At 32.9% G+C, this 22,215-nt stretch overlaps 1 protein-coding gene across 1 annotated transcript in view; it reads left to right on the top strand.

Annotated features, from left to right (window-relative positions):
- The first annotated feature begins 1,753 nt into the window (after positions 1–1,753).
- The window catches only part of LOC125072089, a 49,840-nt gene continuing 29,378 nt past the window's right edge, over positions 1,754–22,215 (top strand). The window contains exon 1 of the mRNA XM_047682604.1: positions 1,754–2,473. Within this exon, the coding sequence (XP_047538560.1) occupies positions 1,831–2,473 (643 nt within the window). The 5' untranslated portion in view covers positions 1,754–1,830. The remainder of the gene's footprint in view (positions 2,474–22,215) is intronic.

The following is a 22,215-nucleotide window of genomic DNA, read 5'->3' as shown; positions in this document are numbered from 1 at the left end:
AATATAATTTAAGCGTGAGAATAAGCAACAATATATCAGTTCATACGCGATTACATCAAGAAGACATTATGTTAATATTTGGAAAGGTTGGACACAGTTGAATTTTTGAAGAGGGCGTGGCTGAATGTGTCGGCATATCCAAAAAAAACGGGATTGAGAAAAACGTTCAATGGTGAGTTTTTGGCTTATTTTTAATAGAATAGGGGCAAACGAGCGGTTTAACCCAATGACACGTGACTACCACCGTCCGCAATGCCGGTTCCACTAAGTGGTTTCGTGAAAATGAACGATGACGAACACTAAACTAACTAACAATTCATACTTATTTATTTATACACAATTTCACTCAAGATATATTTGCATATATACAATGAATAAATTAAATGTACAGAGTTGTTTAGTTATAATGGCAGTAGTAGTTAAGTAGGCGGTATAATTACGATTGTTAAAAAAGTCTGTTTCTCCCAACCGGCATTGATGCTATTTATATTAAAAAACGATCAGGGGCTAGTTCTCCTAATTTATAAGGGTACGTTCCCGATTCTGTTCCCGACCCAACTCCGAAATCCTCACAAGAATAAACCCCAGCATAATCTTTGTATTTACATCAGTTACGATATGATCTCGATTATATTTCGAACCGCAACAGCGCGCAACAGGATTGTTGTGTTAGTAGAATAGGTAAAAAATTTTTTTTTGTATTAGATGAACGGCCAAATGGGCCACCTCATGGTAAGTGGTCACCGCCTATATAAATAATAATCATTTCTTACGTTACACGAATGCGTCACCAACCTTTTTAGCTAAGATGTAATGTCCCTTGTGCCTGTAGTTATACTGGTTCACTACCTTTCAAACCGGAACATAACAATATTAAGTATTGGTGTTTGACGGTAGAATATCTAATGAGCGGGTGGTATCTACCCAGACGGGCTTGCACAAAGCCTTGCCACCAAATAACGGTGGTTGAACGGCAATGATTACGTTTCAATTTCGATTTAGTAAAATTGGCGGCCAGTATTGTACCAGCCGATAGAATCGCTAATAATGTAATGGATTATCATCCTTCTGCCTTATACCAATTATTGCCGGTCGTCTTATTGGTTAAGCTGCATGAAAAACCTTACGACACCGACGACGGGCTAAAGGCTCTATTCTACTCAGCCGGAACAACATAGTAATGTCGGTATGAAAAAAGTAACAAAACGCCGACGACAAAGTATTATATATTATATGATTGTCTGTTATCTGTGCTTTTAAAACTTTTTAACGTCATTAAAATACTCTATCACTCCTAAATCTGCTTTGAAATAGTAAATTATTGTTTTTTAAACTAATTGTCATTTACAGGGAAGGTAACATATTATTCGAAGTTATTATTTTATAATTCTTATGTCAGGTTCTTCACAGAATGATCTACATATCAGACATGTTTTTTTTCAAAAATGCTCGTAAAACATGAATAAAGTGTATTTTGAATTTTGAAAATATTAATAACTCGAGCCGCTGTTTGGTAATAATAATGAGAGAGATTAATTACGATTTTTTCAACGTACGTCAAATTGCTAGTTGCCTAAAGTGGAGCGCACGCATCGGCCGCCCTACAAGGATGCAGATCACCTGCGCCCGCGCCGACTTCGCATCGACAGTGAAAGTGCCACCACACGCCGCGCGCCGTAACAACGTTATGTCATAAGCTGCCCAACAACGCTCAGTCGCTCTCCGACTATGCGGTCGCGCGCGCACCTTTGACACGAAAACGACACAATAAATCGTGCACTCGAAATTCAAGACAAGCATGTGCAGTGAATTAAAAAATATAAAATAATAATGTCTCGCTTAGTGTTAATTATTTTAGTTATAAGTGCGACTTACACAATAGGTGCTAATCCCGGCGAGAAAGAAAGCGCCCGCGAGGAAAAACTGCGAAGTGCCTTGATCGATGCTTTTCAAAATATTAAAAAAGCTTCATCCAAAGGTGGGCTCGACGATGACCTGTCTTCGGACCTGCTCGGGTCCATGATACCGTTGCCTAATACCAGTAAGAATGAAAAATTCACAACGGAGGATTCCTTCGATTTGTTTGCGGACGACGATGGTCTAACATTCGCTGAGGCTTTCGGTAACGTCGAGACCGAAAGACGGATGTCGACCACTGAGAAGTCTCACAATGTTCAACACATAGTGAAAACTACGAAGCCAGTAGATAAAACGACATCGAAACCGACCAACGATGTATTAGGCAAACTGACCGACTCAATACGAAATACAGTAAACGAACCGAGAATACAAATAGGGGTGATTTCTAACGAGACGCATCTGATGGGTCTGGAAAGTATGCTGCGGGTGATGGACGCACAGATCCTAGTGGAACAGTGGGGGAGCCTGCAGAAGGTTATTAAAGGACATTGCAAAGAGGACATGCAGGAATACATCGAGGGGTTGCAGGAAAATATGCTCTGGGCATTAAAAAGTAAGTTATAATCAATAAATATTTCGCTTTATGCAAGAGCTTAAATATTAATGAACTTTCATAAGTTCATTTTCTATACATAACTATTAACAGCTGAAGAAAATATTAAAATTATATTTCAAGTAGAATAATAACCACTTACTGAAGGAAGTGAACAAATATAAAAAAGCGCGCGAACGATAGAATTCTTTTGGATTATATAAACAAACACCAGACTTTTACGTAATAATAATAAAAAAATGAATGATATCTCCATTCAAAATGTCGTTCGCCTGTTTACAACAAAAAATATTTATATAAGCAGGATGAACTAATGAGACTTTTTGCTTTTAATATTTAAAAAAAAACATGGGAAACGAAAGTCGAGGTAATTTTAAATGTAAAACAGCAATCTGAATTGATTTAAATAACGAAATAATTTCACAAAAACAGACTTATATTGCTCAATGAGAAATAATTATATCGCGTTTGAATTAATATTAGAAAATGAAATTTATTATCAATAAATAATAAGTGTTATAATTATGTCTAGATAGTGCACTAGATACTTAGTATCGTGTTCTTTGGCATAAAGTACTAGGGAAGCAGTATCATCCAGGATTTTTAAAAATAATAAAAAGGCTATCGATATGCTTTCAATATACCATTGACCATTCGAAGTTTATTGAACCGGTTCTTTAGTCGGAGATTTTTTTATAAGCAGGTGGTGGAATTTTGATAGTTAAGTACACTCAACCATCCCCGACCATCCGACCCATTCCGAGTATATCTTAATTTTAATCGTACAGTATTTTGCTTTCATTTTAGGATTTTGACTTTGAAGTGTTGTCGGTTTTAATTGTATTTTTTCTTCAAACTATGTTATTGATATAGCAAACGTTTAGAGTTTTGGAAACATTTGATGTATCCCATTTAATTATCTAATATATTATTACTTAACAAAATAGTAAACAATTACATTTTTAAAGTTATATAATTGTACTAATTTACTAAAACAGTTGCGTCTCGCGAGTGCATCTGAGTCAATAATTAAAAAGTAAAAGTGATGAATTTCGTATGATTCCTTAAATCTTATAAATCGAACACTCTACATCTTCATCATCTTCAGTTCAGTTTATTGATTTAATTTCGATAAAGTAACAAACATATTAGACCTGCTTTCGTGTTTGTAACATTATTTTAATTAAAAAAATTACGATATATCGACCGTGACCCTCAAATATTTCGCTAAGGATCAAATTTATGCTAAACGATTACTAACAATAAAATCCAGGGAAAATGTGTGAATAAAAATATTATCTTAAGCATTTAACTTTTTTTATGAACAAGAAATTCAATGAAAAAATCAAATATGATGTGCGTAACTGAATAAGTAATCTGTGATTTAATCATATGTCAGGTATAGAATCATTATCTGTGGTCCACATGTGCAATTTCATAAGTGAATTGGGTAACCGCTCTCCCTTTCACGGCGCCGAGGTAAACTTTCGTCAGGCGGACATTTATCAATTAAATGTCTCTACTTGCAGATATTTTTATAGTAATTATAAAATCCTTTATTTTATATTTTCTATTTTTTTTTTTTATATATTTAGTTATCTGGGTACAATGTCATAAGACAATCTTTTGAACGGCGTTTATTTTTTATAAAATATCTGTGTAATATTTTTTTATCTGTTTTATTATATTGAAAATATTCAAATATTAAGTACTGTTAAAGAAAATTTACATAGAATACATTTGCTAACGCTGTGACACGTTGGTAGTGATTTGGATTTCTACAAACTTTTTTTTTAAATTTAAGTAGAGGTGCGTTTGAAAGTTACATAGGTACGAACTTTAAAAGTAATTAAACAAAATTTATGAAGTGGATTTTAAACGACATCTAATTCGCATATAAATAATAAATTTCGCAAATATTTATAATTGTAATGACGTTACATTTCGATACTATTAATTTAAACTGATTCTAAGCTTCGGGAATAATCTGGTACCGTTGAAGCGGTCTGATGACGAAGAATGTAGAGTGATAGACCCTTTAGTAGCTAATAGAAAGACCCTTGAATTTTGTCATATTAGATAAATCCTCTGAAAATGCGTTTTTTATAAGCAGTTTTTAACTATAATTAATTTATATATTAAAATATTAATATAATTAGATTGAAATAATAATGAAAAATGTCCTGAATATTTTTATTTCATTAAAGTCGGTAATTTTTTTGTATCTGTATATTACAGTTATTAAATGTTTTAGTTGTCCGTATGCGTTTCGCATTGCAAAAAAGAGCTCATAACAAAAGTTTTATGTAACGAGTTCTCTATTCGAGAGTTTTAACGACTTAAACAAGTTAGGCAACCCGCTTTTTTTTAAATACGTAAAACATACTATTTTAAATTGATATTTAATTTTGAAAAAAAAACGCATTGGAAAATAAATTTCATTTCCTAATATAAATATATAAATAATGAGTTAACTTTCGCACACATATTCAAAATATTTCAGGTCGGGTTTAGTAATTTACGGTACAAGTGTACTACGTGTGCTAAGAAAATCTAAATTTTAGTATTTGATCATTAGTTCCGAAAATTACTATTGTATGTAGAGACATACAAATAAACAAATATCACCTCGTTACAATATTCGTATAGATTACGTCCAAAGATTATATGTTATTGTTATTATTTTCCAACCTCGAAAGATGATCTTGAGAAATATGATCGGAATCAGAGAAAACCACTAAACAGTATTGTAGGGAATAGCTTGGATCTGTTTTATGTAAATCTGAGACGGTCCAATCGCTTTGAAAATGTCTTGAGGAAACACGCCGGAAGCAAATTTTCTTAATGTGTATCCTCTTATCTGAATTGGAGCGTCGTGGTGGATTTAGCTTTAAACGTTATCGTCAATAAAGTAGAAGGCAGTTAAAACTGATTTTATTATATTTACAAGCCTGATTTTATTTTACTACTAATAATAATAACTTTTACTATTAATAAATAATTTACACCAGTACACAGAATATTTATTTATTATTTTATAAATATTATAGTTCTGAAGTTAAAAATCCAATTCACAAAAATCTGCTATTTTTTTATCCATGCGCGACTCTCTTTTATTTTTTTAATAATTCTTTTGCGCGGGAAAACATCATGTATTATATTTTAAAGCCATACGAATGACGTTCAAAAATCGATTACACTTTTATGAAATCGGATACAGTAACAAAATATGAGTTTATTAAATATATCATTATAATGTAAATGTAACTACATAAATAAGTATTTCTAACACTATTAATAATAACCTATGCATATTAAATAACTAAAAATTTGTAGTTGTTTTTTAGTTTGTATTGGCTACTCAAAGTTGTTTTTTTTTAAATGTATGTAACGATATATCCTATGCTGCCAAATTAAATGTGAAAATATCATCGGTTCAATTCTGAAAAAAAACAAACAAGGATGTGAATTGTTATAATTTTTTAATTAATCAAACACTTAATATTTAAAACGAACGCTATTTTTTTTATCATTTATAATTATTATAATCTTGAGTTTAGAAATTGCCCTTATTTATCAATGTTATTCTTAACATAAGCTTTAAAGGAAATCCTCGGCGATTCATACGTTTTTGGAACAAATACATTTTTTAGACCAACAATTCAAAGAATACAGCAATATACCTTTATCTACATACCTTTACCTTTTTACTAAATAATTAACCCAATAATAATATAATAACAATAATTAGGTATAAATGTTGCCAGGACACATGCAAAAAATATAAAAAAATGTACATTTTCTTATACAGATAATCGATAAATGAGGTGAGATCCATTGCATAACTACAAATAGAAATTTGTAATGTAGGTCGCTCAGACGCTTGCGTGTATAACTTAAAAACACACTTATCAATACACTTAAAACATGATTCACATAAGGAAACTACTTGCATACATATATTATATACTCTAAAGAATAAAAATACATTACAATTTCGTAAAGCTTTTGCTTTATTTTCAATAAAATTATTTAAAAAAAAAAATAATCAAGTATGTGCTTGTATATTAAATCAAATAAAATACACAAATAGTTTACTTGACTGTATTGTCACCGGCGCCAAAACTGTATAAAAATTCCTGTCCAATCGCTTTGGTGGAGCATATTTAAAATTTATTGTTAAGGTAAACGTAACCTACAAATATTAGCATGTATAATACTACCAAATATAACAAGAATTGACTTTGTATATAGCCCGAGAGATGCTAAAATCGCCTAATGTGATACGCTATTTTGTAAGTGTTAATTATATTAAAAAAAAAAACATGAAATTCACGCTTGTCATGTTAAATCTAAATTTAAAGCGAGTGCAACTACTAAGCGTATCTACTTATATAATATTATATATTAAAAAAATCTCCGAAACGCGCGGCATATGCTGGTGCAACTTTTGTGTATATTTATTCTTATTCTTATTTCTATTAAACTATGCAAAAAACTTCTAATCTAAGAATATAAATTATTGAAGTGAGTATCACGTATCATTTTCTGATAATCAATCATCATTTCACGATCAAGTTTCGCGGTGAGTTTCGAGGTTGTTCTTACAGAATAGCTCTACCTGCGTAACCTTTATAAAAAATAAATGTTTCTACTGAATATATTTTGACGTATACTTTTTAAATATACTACATAGTTATGGCGCAAAGTTCCAACCATGTGTTGCTTCGTTGGTTATAAGCATAAAATGTAGCCTGCATCTCTCCATGGGGTTCAAGCATCCTTCATCAAATTCGGTTCAGACAGAGTTCGATCGAATTTATATTATTGATATAGAATATTAGACGATATATATTTTTAATATTAAATAATATTATCTTTATATAATTTGCTATACATAAAGACGTAAACTTGTTCAATTATGAATAATATGTACGTATATATATAGTACATTCCATCAGGAGCGTTTACTTAGCTAACAACTAATAAGTCGTGATTGTCGAAGATATTTGTATTGCTCATAGTATACGCCAAATATTTGCGGAAGCAAAGATCGGTACGCCGTTATAATAATTGATAAATGTGATATAACGATTTGTTACCTTATAGTTAAATAATTTTACGTGCTATAATATATGTACGTCATATGTAAGACTAAAAGAAAAGTAGGTAGAGTAAGTAGGTACTGTAATGGATCATTTTTGTATCTCTGACTCGTTGGTCACTCGAGAGTATAATTAACTAACTGCGCAGGACATACTGCACAAATAAATGTATGTATGTATTGCAAACAATGTGCATCATCAGATCATTTATATGACTGCCATGGTTGGACGTTTGTCTATTGGCTACATACAAACGACAATAGCGCAATGGTTTACGGGCCGCCTAGCGATGTAAAAAGTTGCTGGATCGATCCAGTCCCCTTGGGCTATTGTTGTACCCACTCCTGACACGAGTGATAAGCTTAGAAGGAAGGGTAAATAGGAATATTAGTAATTCCTTAATTAATTTGGAGCATTGCTAGTATTCTTTAAAAACTTCGGTGTTAGATCCCGAAGTTCTGGATTCCTCTCCCACGTCGGGCTGATGAAGTTTATCTGTCAAAATGTACAAAGCACGTAAATCCCTTGGTACTTATTTCGGACTTGTCAGATTTGCCTTCCCATATAATTAAAGGGGAGTTAAGGATATAATTAACGAGGGAAGACAATGCGCCTGTATTTGTGCACACATTTGTGCAATTTAATATGACCTGCGTTATTGGCTGATTTCCCATGAGATTTGGCGCCGTAACCGAAATCGATCGATAGATCCACACACCTCAGACTCAGATCACTGGGCTGGAAACAGATGGACAGAGTTAATCGTGTATTTATAATATTAGTATTTATATTGAGTGTCCAATATTAAGACAACGCTTAAGCTGAATAGTTATAAAATATCAATTTGTAGGTACAATAACTTGCAGCTTGGAATTTAAGAGTTGTACAATTTTTAGGCGATTATTCTTTGTAGAATCTACTTCCCTACGCTATAATAGCATTACAGGTTATATATTTATTGTTACCAAAAGTACTACAGAACCTATTTGACTTCAATTTTGGTACAATTTGTTAACAGCTTTGTTTTCATTAAAACATCAAGTATAGGCTTTCTGTTGATAATATTCAATGAATCAGTTTCAAGTACCTACGGTAATACGTAATCCGAGATAATCAACAAAACTAGAGCGAGCGTGCAAGTGCTATTAAGTAATTCAATTTTATTTCTTAATAATATTGTATTATAAACGAGACGCAATCATATTTGAAGGAATGTTAAGTAAAATGCGAGCGATCAGTGAACGCGTCTCCGTCCTGGTAAAATATTAGTATCGAGAGATTTTTTGACTATGTCAAATTAACAAATGCGTACGACTGTTTCTTAAATATTTAAACTATTTTTGTTCCCTCAACAGCTATTAATAATATTGAATCGAAAGAATAAAAGCAGAAACAATATTTACACAAAGACAAAGACTCCACAAACAAAGTTTTTGCAGATTTTTCAAGTGAATGGGAATAAGTGTGATTTCAAACAGAGTTCTACGAGAAAGGAATATGGGTTTTCACTCTATCTTGTAATTTATGCCAAATTAAATATCTTGGTTAATCTGCGGGCTATACCTAGTTCACAATACGTAATAATTTTGTGTTCTATTAAATAAACCAGTCCCACCATGTCAGCATCCCGGTAGCATGCGAAAGCGATCCTGTGGCGCCCGCTGAAAAGACGGAGAGGGTAAGCTGGTTTTATAGTGGGTATTCTGGTGTACTTTGCGCAGTCCTGGGCACCGACGAGTCCTACATTTTACTGGGGAAAACGCGTAATGCGTTTTTTTTTCCAGCGAGGAATAAAAAATCCATCCGTGTCTTTTTTCACCACCGCCCATAGACAAAGGCGCTGTTAGAAATAGTAACCATTTCATACATCACCTATGTGCCACCAACCTTGGGAACTAAGATGTTATGTCCCTTGTGCCTGTGATTACACTGGCACACTCACCCTTCTAACCGGAACACAACAATACAGAGTACTGTTATTTGGCGGTAGAATATCTGATGAGTGGGTGGTACCTACCCAGACGGGCTTGCACAAAGCCCTACCACCAAGTGAGACACAATCTACGTTACATTTGTAGATTTTTTTATAGTTTGTGCAAAAACCATTTCCCAAGCCACACAATGGAGTTAGTACTTTGTACTGATTTGTTGGTATTAAAAGTCTCAGATATTGTATTATCAACGTACAACAAATGGCACGTGACTCTCAGATAGCTTTACAAATAATTTAAAAAAGTTTTTGCAACGTTTTAGTATTAGCTAGTTCGAGATAAAATTATTCTGTTTGGGACAGTTTACACTACGTCCAACTTTTATTTCAATGTTACCTCATGCCGATTAACCCAGAAACTAGCCGTCTGCGTGACACACAACAGTGACCTAGGTCAACATTTCTAACGAGTATTATCTTTGAGTAATCATCGTTTTCTAAAGCTTTACATAACGAGTGAGTAATACGAAGGTGCATTATCTAATTCCGTTTAATGTGGTGTCATACTAATTCCCGTAAAACTGACGTTAGAGTTGCTCAAGTGTCATTTATCTATACTAGTAAAACTCTTACATTGTCTTACTTGTAATACAGCACTCATCATATACCACCAAAAAGCAATAAATTTTTTTATATGTATCGTTGAGACTACGTCTAGGTGAGTACCACCTATTCATTACATACATTACCGGCAAACAGAAATATTAAGTTTTGTTGTATTCCGGTTTGAAGGTTGCGAGAGACAGTGTGACTACAGCCTATTCCAATGGAAGTAGGAAAAAAGATAAACAAACCTTAGATTCACGTATTTCATGCGATTTGATAATAACTCAGCTATATTGTACACTACTAAGAGTTTATGATTAATTTATCTTTATTTCTAAAACAAGTCTATTGTTCACCACTTATTTCCACTTTAATTTTACTTCCAAATTTCTGATAAAACGTTCAAAAGGCCATTTTTTCGCAAATTCAAAGAGATTTCATAGATTATTATTCAAGCTCTCGACCAATGATATCGCATCAATTTGCTGTCAAATGGTGTTTATTTGGCTTTTTATATGGTTGGAATAGAGTATACAGGCCCAAGGGTCTTAATATCTTAGTTCACAAGATTGGCAGAGCATTGGTGATATGAGGTATATAATAAATAGATAGATAGAGCCGAGATGGCCCAGAGGTTAGAACGCGTGCATCTTAACCGATGATTTCGGGTTCAAACCCAGGCAGGCACCACTGAAATTTCATGTACTTAATTTGTGTTTATAATTCATCTCGTGCTCGGCGGTAAAGGAAAACATCGTGAGGAAACCTGCATGTGTCTAATTTCAACGAAATTCAGCCACATGTGTATGTATTCCGCCAACCCGCAGCAGGAGAATATGGAGCAGCGTGGTGGAATATGCTCCAAACCTTCTCCTCAAAGGGAGAGGAGGCCTTTATCCCAGCAGTGGGACAATTACGGGCTGCTTATGTTATGTTTTATGTAATAAATAGATAAATAAATAAATAAATAATAAATATTGAACAACATCACATACATTACTGTGATCCCAATGTAAGTAGCTCAAGCACTTGTGTTACGGAAAATCGGAAGTAACGACGGTACCACATACACTCAGACCCAAGACAACATAGAAAACTAATTAACTTTTTCGGCCGACATCATACATCGACTCAGTCGGGAATCGAACCCGATGTACTCACAACTCGACCACGGAGGTCGTCATAACAATTAATATTTCTTGCAGTAACAATGTCTATGTCCAGAGGTGACCACTTAAAATCATTTGACTCTATTACGAGTCCACCCCTCTTTATTTTAAAATAATACATACATCTTTACATATATTTATTAAAACAGCGATGTCATCCTAACTCGAACCTTGCGTTTGTAATTTTAAAATTAATATCGACACATTTTGCTCACGGACAATGCATTCATTTTCCTTTGTATCAAGGAGAGTATTTATGAACAATTAATTTGCTTGACAGAAAATAATACCAAGACCCATGACCTCCTAAAAACAAACACTGGTCAGAAAAAAAAATGCTTTCATTGAACATATTGACATATACATAAAAAGAAAAACAAATAATTATAATTTAGACTACATGTATTTTTTTCAAACTAATAACATAAAATTTGCATTTGAATCAGTTGGATTGTAGTAGATTTAATTCAATTACAATATACGATCCACACATTAAGAAACAAATGTTTAAATAAAATTTATGAATGATTAGGTAAGATATCTACCGAATTAAAAAATATCTGCTACATCATAAGAATCTATACATTTAAAATATTAAAACGTCTTATTGCCTCCAGTGGTGACAGATATCAACGCAGTGAAACGAAATACGTACATACGTTGGATCACACGTCTTTGGCTCCTTATATAAATTTTAATTCAATAATAAAGTTTCATTTAAGTAAAATAACAGTATATGTCTAAATTAGCCCTCAAATCGTTACGCGTTAAAAAAATAGAAATGGCAGTTCTAAATTATAAAATTCACACATCGAACATGCACAATACATGCTCATTACATAACAAGCCTGTAAATTTCCCGCTGCTGGGCTAAGGCCTCCTCTCCCTTTGAGGAGAAGGTTTGGAGCATATTCTACCGTGCTGCTCTAATGCGGGTTGATGGAATACACATGTGGCAGAATTTCGTTGAAATTAGACAGATGCAGTTTTCCTCACGGTGTTTTCCTTCACCGCCGAGCAGAAGATGAATTATAAACACAAATTAAGCACATGAAAATTCAGTGGTGCTCGTCTGAGTTTGAACGCGACAGCATCGGTTAAGATGCACGTGTTCTAATTACTGGGCCATCTCGACTCGCTGCTCATTAATTATCTTTAAATATGCATTTTGCAAATTGAATGAATGATTATATTATTCAATATAGAGTAGGTATATTAAGATTTCATTCAAAATATTTGTAATATATAATATTAAGACGTTGGTTTCGAAATATTTAGTGATAATAAATAAAATAAAGTGGTCTTAGGTAAATATTCATAAAAACGTTCGGAAATCAATTATTTCGCAATGTTTTGCGAGAGTCAGAAACATATATGCATAATATGTTTATGCATATATGTATTGATCACACGTATGTAAATAAATACTACGACAGATGGTCGAGGCGATTTCAAGCTTTTTTTTAAATTTCCTTTGTGGAGGCAGACGAGCAAATGGTCACAATAAGTAGTGACATTCACCCATAAACACTGACACTTCATTCAAAGTAAATCGTCTTGTAGGATTAAATTAAATATTAAAACACTGTTTATATCAACCTGTAAAAGGTATTCGAGGAACTCAAGTAAATAACTTATTGAAAAAAGCATTTTTAATATTGTTTTGTTTTATGTTTGTTTTTAATATTACATTAAGAAATGCTAATATAATTCACGTGGTATACACAAACCAAAGTAAAAACTATAAATGTGTAAAATGGGGGCAGATGGTCTTATCATCGTGGCCACTCGTTGGGCACTTACTACCTTTTTATATAGATAGCAATCGGACGTACGATAAGTATCTGTATAAAATAGTGTGGCATGCGTTACCGAAGCGCTACCCACTGCGAAAACTATGAGGAAATACTCATTCCCTGCAAAACCAAACAAAAATGCATACAACGTAGTTGATAAGCGATAACATATCTATAGTTGGTGTAAAACCTACGCCCTACCACAAAAAGTTGAAACATCTCTCGCCCTTAACCATGAATTTTTTGCCTTCGTAATGTCGTCGCCTCCTTTTTTTTCTATGACTTTAGAGTGTATAAAAACAAAGTTTCACAAAAAAACTCAATTATGACTTGTTCATGGTTAAGAACATCTTGATGTTGTCTTCGCGTGTTTTAACCATCTTCGGTTGATAATATTTAAGTCATAGTGTGCAGTCAACCTTACCATATAGGAACTCAATGCCGAAATATTTGTCAACAGTGTTACGTACAAACCGAAACATGTTACGTCATTCCGGTAATTATCTCTTATGCAATTGTTTTCGCGCGCTAACTACGTATCTCTGTCAAAATACTCAACATTTAGGTGTATCGCGGATATGTTATCTGTGTTAATTAAATTAATATTTTCAACACTATTTTGAAATATTTCAACGAGTATAATTTTTTTTATTAAATATTGTTTTTAAAAAACAATATAACGTAAATTTCTTAATATATTCTTGTATAAATTATAGATTAATACTATGTTTTAGCTCCATTTTGAGAGAGCTACCTAAATCAACATATATTAAAAAATAAAAAATAAATTTACGTATAATATAGCATTTAAAAGAGACTATTCAAAATCGGGAAGATATATTTTTTTTTAGGTAATCGTAATAAAAGTTGAGTAATAAAAACATGTAAGTATAATTACCTTTAATTGCCTTTTTTTTAAAGATTTTTTACCGACATGGTATTAATAGACAGTTTTTTTGAAAATTAAAACTATTACGTTGTGTTTCTACGAAGTAGCAAAGTAATGAGGTGAAGAACACGTGAAAATTAACAATTATCTTTTTCACCGAAGTCCAGAATAATTGGTAGTTTAATCATTGCACCATCACTGAACTTGCATTCTTGGGCGCGGTATTAACACACCAGAGCCGGTGCGAGCGAGCGATTGCCCAACTAAACGTCCCGCGAATGCTAACTCTTACTAATCGAACCACGGAAATGAAAATGACACAATTATTGTGAAAATTATTAATGATTAATTTATTTTTTAGATGAGAATCGATAATATAGCGTTTCTATAGAAATAAATTTACTATCGTAACTATATATATCATGTAAACATGTATTGTGGTCTCTTTTGAGATATGATCGATGCCCGTGAAATTATTTATACATATACTTTGTTGTAACTCTGCCATCAGTTGGCGCTGCAGCAAACAATTGCTTTACAGTTCAACCGAACACCATGACAAATACTTTTGAGTACGGAGAATATTTTAGCGCAAGTTTTACAATAATAAAGATGAATTTCGACTGGCAACTAGATATTAGTAGCCAGTACGTAACTCGTTAAATATCAAAGGAGGTATCCGTCCCAACAATTAACGGCCGTCTAGGTTTCGAGAAAACTTTCATGTAAGGAATTTAAATTTGTACGAGAATTCAACATCTAAATATCAACACTGCATTTTAAGGAAGCCGTACATACTAGCGCACTCAAAATATGTGTCATTTAATATGTAATTTATACTGTCGTATATCTTAAAAAAGCTACAGTGTTATTTATGAGACCCTGGTAAAAAACATCTTAAATATTATAAAAACATAATTTATGATGATAATAATTTAAAAAACTTATGTAAATTAATGAGTAATTATCCTCATTTTTATCGCAATTAATCATACAAGATTAATAACTAATATAAAATAGAAGTTACAAATGTAAGCGTATCTTATAACAATACTACATTATTAACTAATATTATATTATATTGTTGCTTGGCGAGTTATTTTTTAGTTTTAAAAGCCTTCCTTAAAACGCATCACCAGACTCTTATTGTTCATTTTCAGCCTCCATTATCAAACATTATAACCGATTGACGAAAAAGATTCGTATTTTTGATCTTTTTATCACATGTTCCACATATTCGCATATGGTCTTCGACACCTCCCAAATGGTTTAACCGATTAGGTTAATTCTAACTGTATTTTATTAAGGTGGTACCCACACACTCGGTTTAAGGTCGTGTTGTAGTAGATATAACAGTTTTTTTTTAAATATAATATCTAAACTCACCCACATATATAACTACGGCAAATAATTTTACGTTCACTTTGTCTATATTATTAAGTCGTACTTAAACAAGGAATCCAAGCTTCAATATCGATAATCAAGAATTCGATTAACGTTACATCACTAATGTGTTGCCTAGTTAAGGGCGTGGAGTAGGCCTAGGTTATATGGTGTTGACACTGTGCCGGCTGCTCTGCGGCATGCGAGTTATGTCAGGAAGTTACGAAGAACTTGGGGAAATTCACTTTTCATTCTAGTAATGATCGTGTCGTGAACTTTTTAAATTTAAACAAGTTTATCGAAGATTACGATTACTATAAATAAGCTTAAGTACTAACATATCAATAATTATTTATCATAATTGTGAAGCATTCGAATTATAGTTATAACTCTCGAGGAAGGGTGGGGGGGGGTATATTTACTTACGTAGTAAATGTTTTTTGTGCCAATGCTTTATCTTCTTCCTTCTTACTGATATACTATACTCATTACTGAAAGAAAAATGTCATCATGTGACTCCTTATATAACGTTAAAAGAACGTTCACGTTTCACCTTTAAATTTACACAAATGATCATAGACTCTGATCTGGGAATTTGTACACTGTTCCAAGCGGTCATAGTTTGTACTGTCAAAGACATTGTTTTATAAATAATGAAATTGTTTTCTCACTAGCTTTCAATAATGTATTTAATCATCACTTTTTTTTTTTAAGTAAACTCCTGTAAATATATCCAATATACTATCACTATTGGTCATCACCTTCTCTTATTCACAAAACAATTATGCGAACTTAAACATAATTACACTGTCCGCCAGTGCATAAACCTTAACTTATGACCGCAAATTCAATAAACACGTGGGAACAATGTCTTTAAACCTAAACTTCATTAGCCAGGTAATTAGCAACGCTAGCTCTAAGCTAGAATTAGGAACGTTACTACCTTACAATTACAATGTTAAATCTTACTGGGATTAGCCGTTTGTATATGCCTGTCGCAATTGCGGGAGGAGTAAGATAAACATGACCCTGAATTGATATGACATCTAAAATTATCTGTGGTATTTAATATGGATGCTGAAATTGGTGTTTTGAATGTCGCCGAAATTTTTATCGGAACGTTACCTATACGCTATAATTAGAATACTAGATTAATACTAGTAAGTCAACTTGGACAGTAGACAGAGTTACGAAAGGGTGGTATGAAGGAGAATGGGGATTTCGCCCCCCCCCCCCCTCAGGACGCGTCGCCTCCCATAAACACTGGTATTTTCACTAAGGGATATAGTAAAGTTATGATTTCACCATTTGCAATACCTACTAGTCTGTCTGTGTTTCGCACCGTGACAAAGGAAAGCCACTCACTTTTATAATAATCATTATTATAATTTTTAAAACGCTTGAGACATACTTATGGTTAAGGTCTGCGGTCTAAGGTAGGTAAATTGTGTAACAAAATATATCAAATATGTAGAGGTATATTTTAAATTATTATCCCTCTATACCAAATCAATAAAACTAAAGGTCAACTAATGCATTAAAAACGGAAGCATACAAAATATATCAAAGTGACAGGTATTACACGGCTAGTGATTGTAATACAACTATGTATGTAATGTATGCTATGTATACTATGTATGTATTCATACGTACGATATGAGCGATCGATGTTGGCCGGTCTGAAGCTGGACTCACCGATCATGTTTGTACAGTCGCTTAAAAAACAATAAACAGTTTGCAATAAATTTTATTGTTTTACAAAAATACACTTTTTCTTTTATTTCTTAATTTAATTTAATCTACGGAAATTTAGTTAAAAAACCATTTACTTAAATTACTTACACGCTAAATACTAGTTGTCACTTGACAAGGTAAGATTGTAATCTCTTATATCAAATCTTCAATTCTACGTTCAAATTCTCCTGCTGATGTGCTTGATATATTTTCGCCTTCTTCATAATAGTCGCTCTCACTTTCAGACTCGCTCTCAGTTTCTGAATTATTTTCTATAACTTCCCTAATATTGAGGCGTTCAGTCATTTCATCAATTACGTGATCACTTTTTCGATACTCTATCTCTACTGCTTTAACCTTTTCACACAAAATTGCCCATTCCTGTTGCCATATCACATCTAACTTTTCCCTTACCAGTTCCATGATACATTCTGCATTCCTTTCCACATTTTTTGATGCAACATAACTCCTTACAGCAGCCCATGCAATTTCGATTGGATTTAAATCGGGATGGTAAGGGGGTAACCTCAAAACATTGTGGTTGAATTGCGCGAATATCTTGTCAAGAATATATTCTTTCGGTGTATCTTGGTTTTGTTGTATTAAATCATATAATTGAGGCTTAAGCGTTGTTGCATCGTAAGGAACTCCCTTTTCGTTTAACCACGTTTCCATTTCAGTTTTCCGTGAATTCGACGTGGGCACAGGCTTTAACAATTTATTATGGTACGGCGCCTTGTCCATAACAACTACGGAGTTAGGGCATAAGTTTGGTATCAACTGTGTACGTATCCAAATTTTATAATTTGTAAAAGTCATGTCATCATAATGATCGCCAGTTTTTGCTCCTGTTTGGAACATATGCAGGGCATTTGGGACAAATCCCGCTTCAGATCCAGCGTGCACTATTACTACTCGTTGCCCTTTATCTAATGGCCGTTTTAAGTCCTGAATAGATCCATCTGACCTTGATTTTGATTTAGTATGCATCAAATGCATATACAATTCGTCCATATAAACTATAGGGCGATTCTCTTCTCTGTATTTTTCAATTTTTTCTAAGTAATCGATCCTCTTCAGGCGAGTGTTATTTTTTTCTATAAGGGTTTTTTTATTTGACTCGCTTTGTCGCCATTTAAAACCTAAATTTTTCACGATCTTTCTTAAGCTGGTAGCACTACCTTCAAAATTTAAAGTAGTTTGTAGCTTTTCTAAAAGCTTTTTGATGCTGACTATTTGCTTCTGAGTTACATGAAAGTGGTGTATACAGCGCTTGATGACACCTTGATCGAAATTGTCAAGGCCAGTAATACATTTAGCTCTTACTCTGTTTTTTCCAGGCGTTCGGAATACAGTGATCTCAGCGGTTTTGCCTTCTGCTAAAATCCGGCGCACAGTTCTCTCTGATGTCCCAGTTGCTCTTGAAACTCTCGAATGAACTGCTTTGACGTCCTTAACTCCTTCTTCTTTTTCCTTTTCCATGAATTGAGCAACATTATAAATTATCTTTCTCGCCTGACGTCGAAGACCAGAATTATGTTTAAGCATGTCTAAAGGTCCGCTCAATAAAGCAATTAAGCCTTAAAAATAACTTAAAAGTAGAAAATAATAATAAAAATCATCAATAACAACTTTATTAACTGACTGTACGGATGATGAAGAGAACGAACGAACAAACACGAACGAGTACTGACGAGTGACTGAGAAAGCGCGCATCCAGTCGTGGTGGGGCGCCACTAGAGACGTGCCACCCCACGCTCGTTAGGGAAACAAACCAATTTGTCCACATTAATCAAAAATATAATTCTAATTTATATAATTATATTTTCATAACACAACACACACATAAGTGTGTGTTATGAAAATAACTAAATAAACTTCAATAATACAATTAATTCATGTAAACATATTTTGAAAATATAGTAAATATTCAATATTGTTTAGGACAACAATATCTCAGTCGCCCTAACAATTAACATGTATCGATAAAATATTTAAAGCAATCACATCGATAAAATATTACAATTAACATTCGAAATATCAATTAAAATATCTATCGATATGAACGACGTATACGTTAAACGCGCCATATGCTCAATAAGCATCACTAGCCTGAGTTGCCGCTCGCAATCCCCGCTTTTGTTCCTCAAAACAGTAACTGCGCATTGCGCTCTGCGCATCGAGTCAATCATTGTCTTTAAACCGGCCAAATTAAATCGCACCTATCGGAGTACCTTTCCGACTAAAGTTTTAAGTTTAATATTTAATATCGATCATCTCTTTTTAAAAATTCAAGCATAAGTGTGATTTTTATTTCTAAGTAAAACGAATTTAAATATAAGATAAGTACACATAACTGCTTATGTGTACTTAGCTTATAAGCGTTGGAATATTTTCGCACAATAAACATTTGCTCAACAGCGACCGGTCCGCTGTTCCGCTTTGCGCAAAGAGTTGACCCAAAACAAAATTCTCAAGAGATTGCGCTCGATAATATTTCACATATATACTTTATACCATAACAATAATCAGTATTATAATCTGATGCAGTCATAAATTCAAAATATTCATTATAAAATTAGATTGATACTCTACTTTTGAATCGCCATATTACACTGAATTAAATGTCAAACTACCACCGATCCAGACGAACTCTTGTACCAGTTGTTAACCGGATATAATTAATAAAAAAATATTTTTTAATAAAAAAAGTCTTAATTTCGGTTACCTATAAATCAATAACATCATAGCAACTGTAAATTTTCTCACTGCTAGGAATATTTAATCTCCAGTTTCTTGTTTTTTGTCCGCTACGCCCTTAGAGTAAAAATATTTTTACTCTATCATCTATGGTTGGGCCACGCAACTCTATAAACAATACATCGCCATAAATTGCATAATATTCACTTAACATATCACGACAAAAGCTAGTTTATATAACATATATATAGCACGTAATACAACAATTAAGGAACTGTCATTATTTACGACAGTGTTATTCTGCGAGCACTCACTTCACGTGTAAGATATACACGTGAAATGTTGAAAACCAACTTTGTTACCGTAAACGTTACTCCTTCGTACGAGTATAATTTATTAATAAAGAAAATTATTTGATATAAATATAATTTATATATAGCTATATAAATTATATTATTGTTTTTTTTTTAAATAAGATATCACTATTTGGCAAAGGTAATAATATTTACATAATCAATAATATCAGAGAAGACTAATTTAAATTATATTATTTTTAATCTTCTCCATAAAAAAGCTGAAGTTGTTTTTTAATTGTAACAGACTTGTATATTTTGAAATCTAGATACTAACATATATAGATAACCGTATAAAGCAATAATTTACACAACCATTCGTAAGCACCGCTTTACGTAAAGAATACCCCAAAATTATATTAAGTAATCTCATGAATAACCAGCTGACCACTCAATTAAACAGTAAGCTAATGGCGTCCATTTTGAGAGAACTGTTATATTTTACAAGATATTTTGTTAACCATATTTATTTTAGCACGTTTAGGTCAAATAGCAAATGTTCCGGAGGCCATATTTTGATGATGATGGTTCCAAAACGATCTAGTAAAATTAATATCGTATTTTGCTCCAATTTAGCGCTCAATAAAAGGTTTGTTTAAAATTGGGATTTTATGCTAAAATCTCTTCATAAACATACAATTTCCTGAGGTAATTATCGTCTTTATAGGCCCGCAAAAAAGGAATATTTTTGTGGAATAAATTTAAAGATAATAATGAAAAAACGTCTTGATATACATGGCATCGTGCTAGTCAATACTTACCTAATAATTATTTAAATGATAAATATTATAAATGAACAAAGATATTTATATATTTTAAATATTTAAATTCAAAACAACCGATGCTTGAGTTTCTAAGTGCGACCATAAAGATAACAAATGAAAAAAGACAGTTTGCCACAGACGATGTTGTTTAGGTACAAAGTAAAAGCGTGAAAATGTATTAGTTGATTGTCACGCATTCTAAACGCATAATTAAATTATAATTGTACATTATTATTATATTATATGTATCGTACGAATATTATAAAGAGTTTTTTATCTTTATTTAATAAATAATATACATAACAATCATGTATTTATTCAATTGCTACGAACGCGTAAACTAGGCCGAGCCTTTGTCTCAGACGCTTGTCGCTTCCGACAACATTATACAATTTTAAAAGTAACATAAAATGTCGTATATCTTAATGTGTATAATTAAATAAAGATTAAATCTAGTTTCACGCAAGAAATTAACATTTGATTTTAGTAATTTCGGATAGAAAATATACCTAGAATACTGTATATTTGTTAGAAAGACGTATTTTATTATATAAATTTTAGTCGACATTAGATCAGTCGTTGTCGAAGTTTAACCACATAGGCAACTAAGACGTGGAAGACGTGGGTCACTGTCCACGTCCTCCTGGTCAAAGGGACCTCGCGTACAGTTTTAAAGAAACATCAACTTAGAGTTTTGGATGCCCTAACCTCAGTTTTAAACACTTGAATATTTTTTTTATATAAAGTACATACTTGTATAGTACGAAAAATGACACCGTTTTTTTCTAGTTTCAATTTTAATTTTAATTAATCTCTAGTTAGGGCTGAGATGGCCCAGTGGTTAAAACGCGTAATCGATGATTTCGTGTTAAAACCCAGGCAAGCATCATTGAATTTGCATGTGCTTAGTTGGTGTTTATAATTCACCTCGTGCTCGGAGGTGGAGGAAACCTGCATGTATCTAACTTCAACGAAATTCTGCCACATGTGTATTCCAGCAACCCGCATTGGAGCAGCGTGGTGGAATATTCTCTAAACTTTCTCCTCAAAGGGAGAGGAGGCCTTAGCCCAGCAGTGGGAAATTTACAGGCTATTAATGTCATGTTATGTGTTCAGTTACATGTTAGCGTTTTTATTTACTATTTTCAATTTTAAATAATCTTTACCTTGGTTTAACCCTACAATTAAATGAAAAAAGTGGTAGTTATGCCCCTAGCGCCCCCAGGGGGCTAAGCAAAATTTAACTTGCCCACATTAATATTTGGTCTTGCCCTGCCACTAAGCGACCGCAGCAACAGCTTTACATAAAATAA

The sequence above is a fragment of the Vanessa atalanta genome, chromosome 2, assembly GCF_905147765.1.
Source record: "Vanessa atalanta chromosome 2, ilVanAtal1.2, whole genome shotgun sequence".
NCBI classification, from domain to species: domain Eukaryota; kingdom Metazoa; phylum Arthropoda; class Insecta; order Lepidoptera; family Nymphalidae; genus Vanessa; species Vanessa atalanta.
Note: the sequence above shows the minus strand (reverse complement) of the source record. Positions and strands in the feature narration are given on the sequence as shown.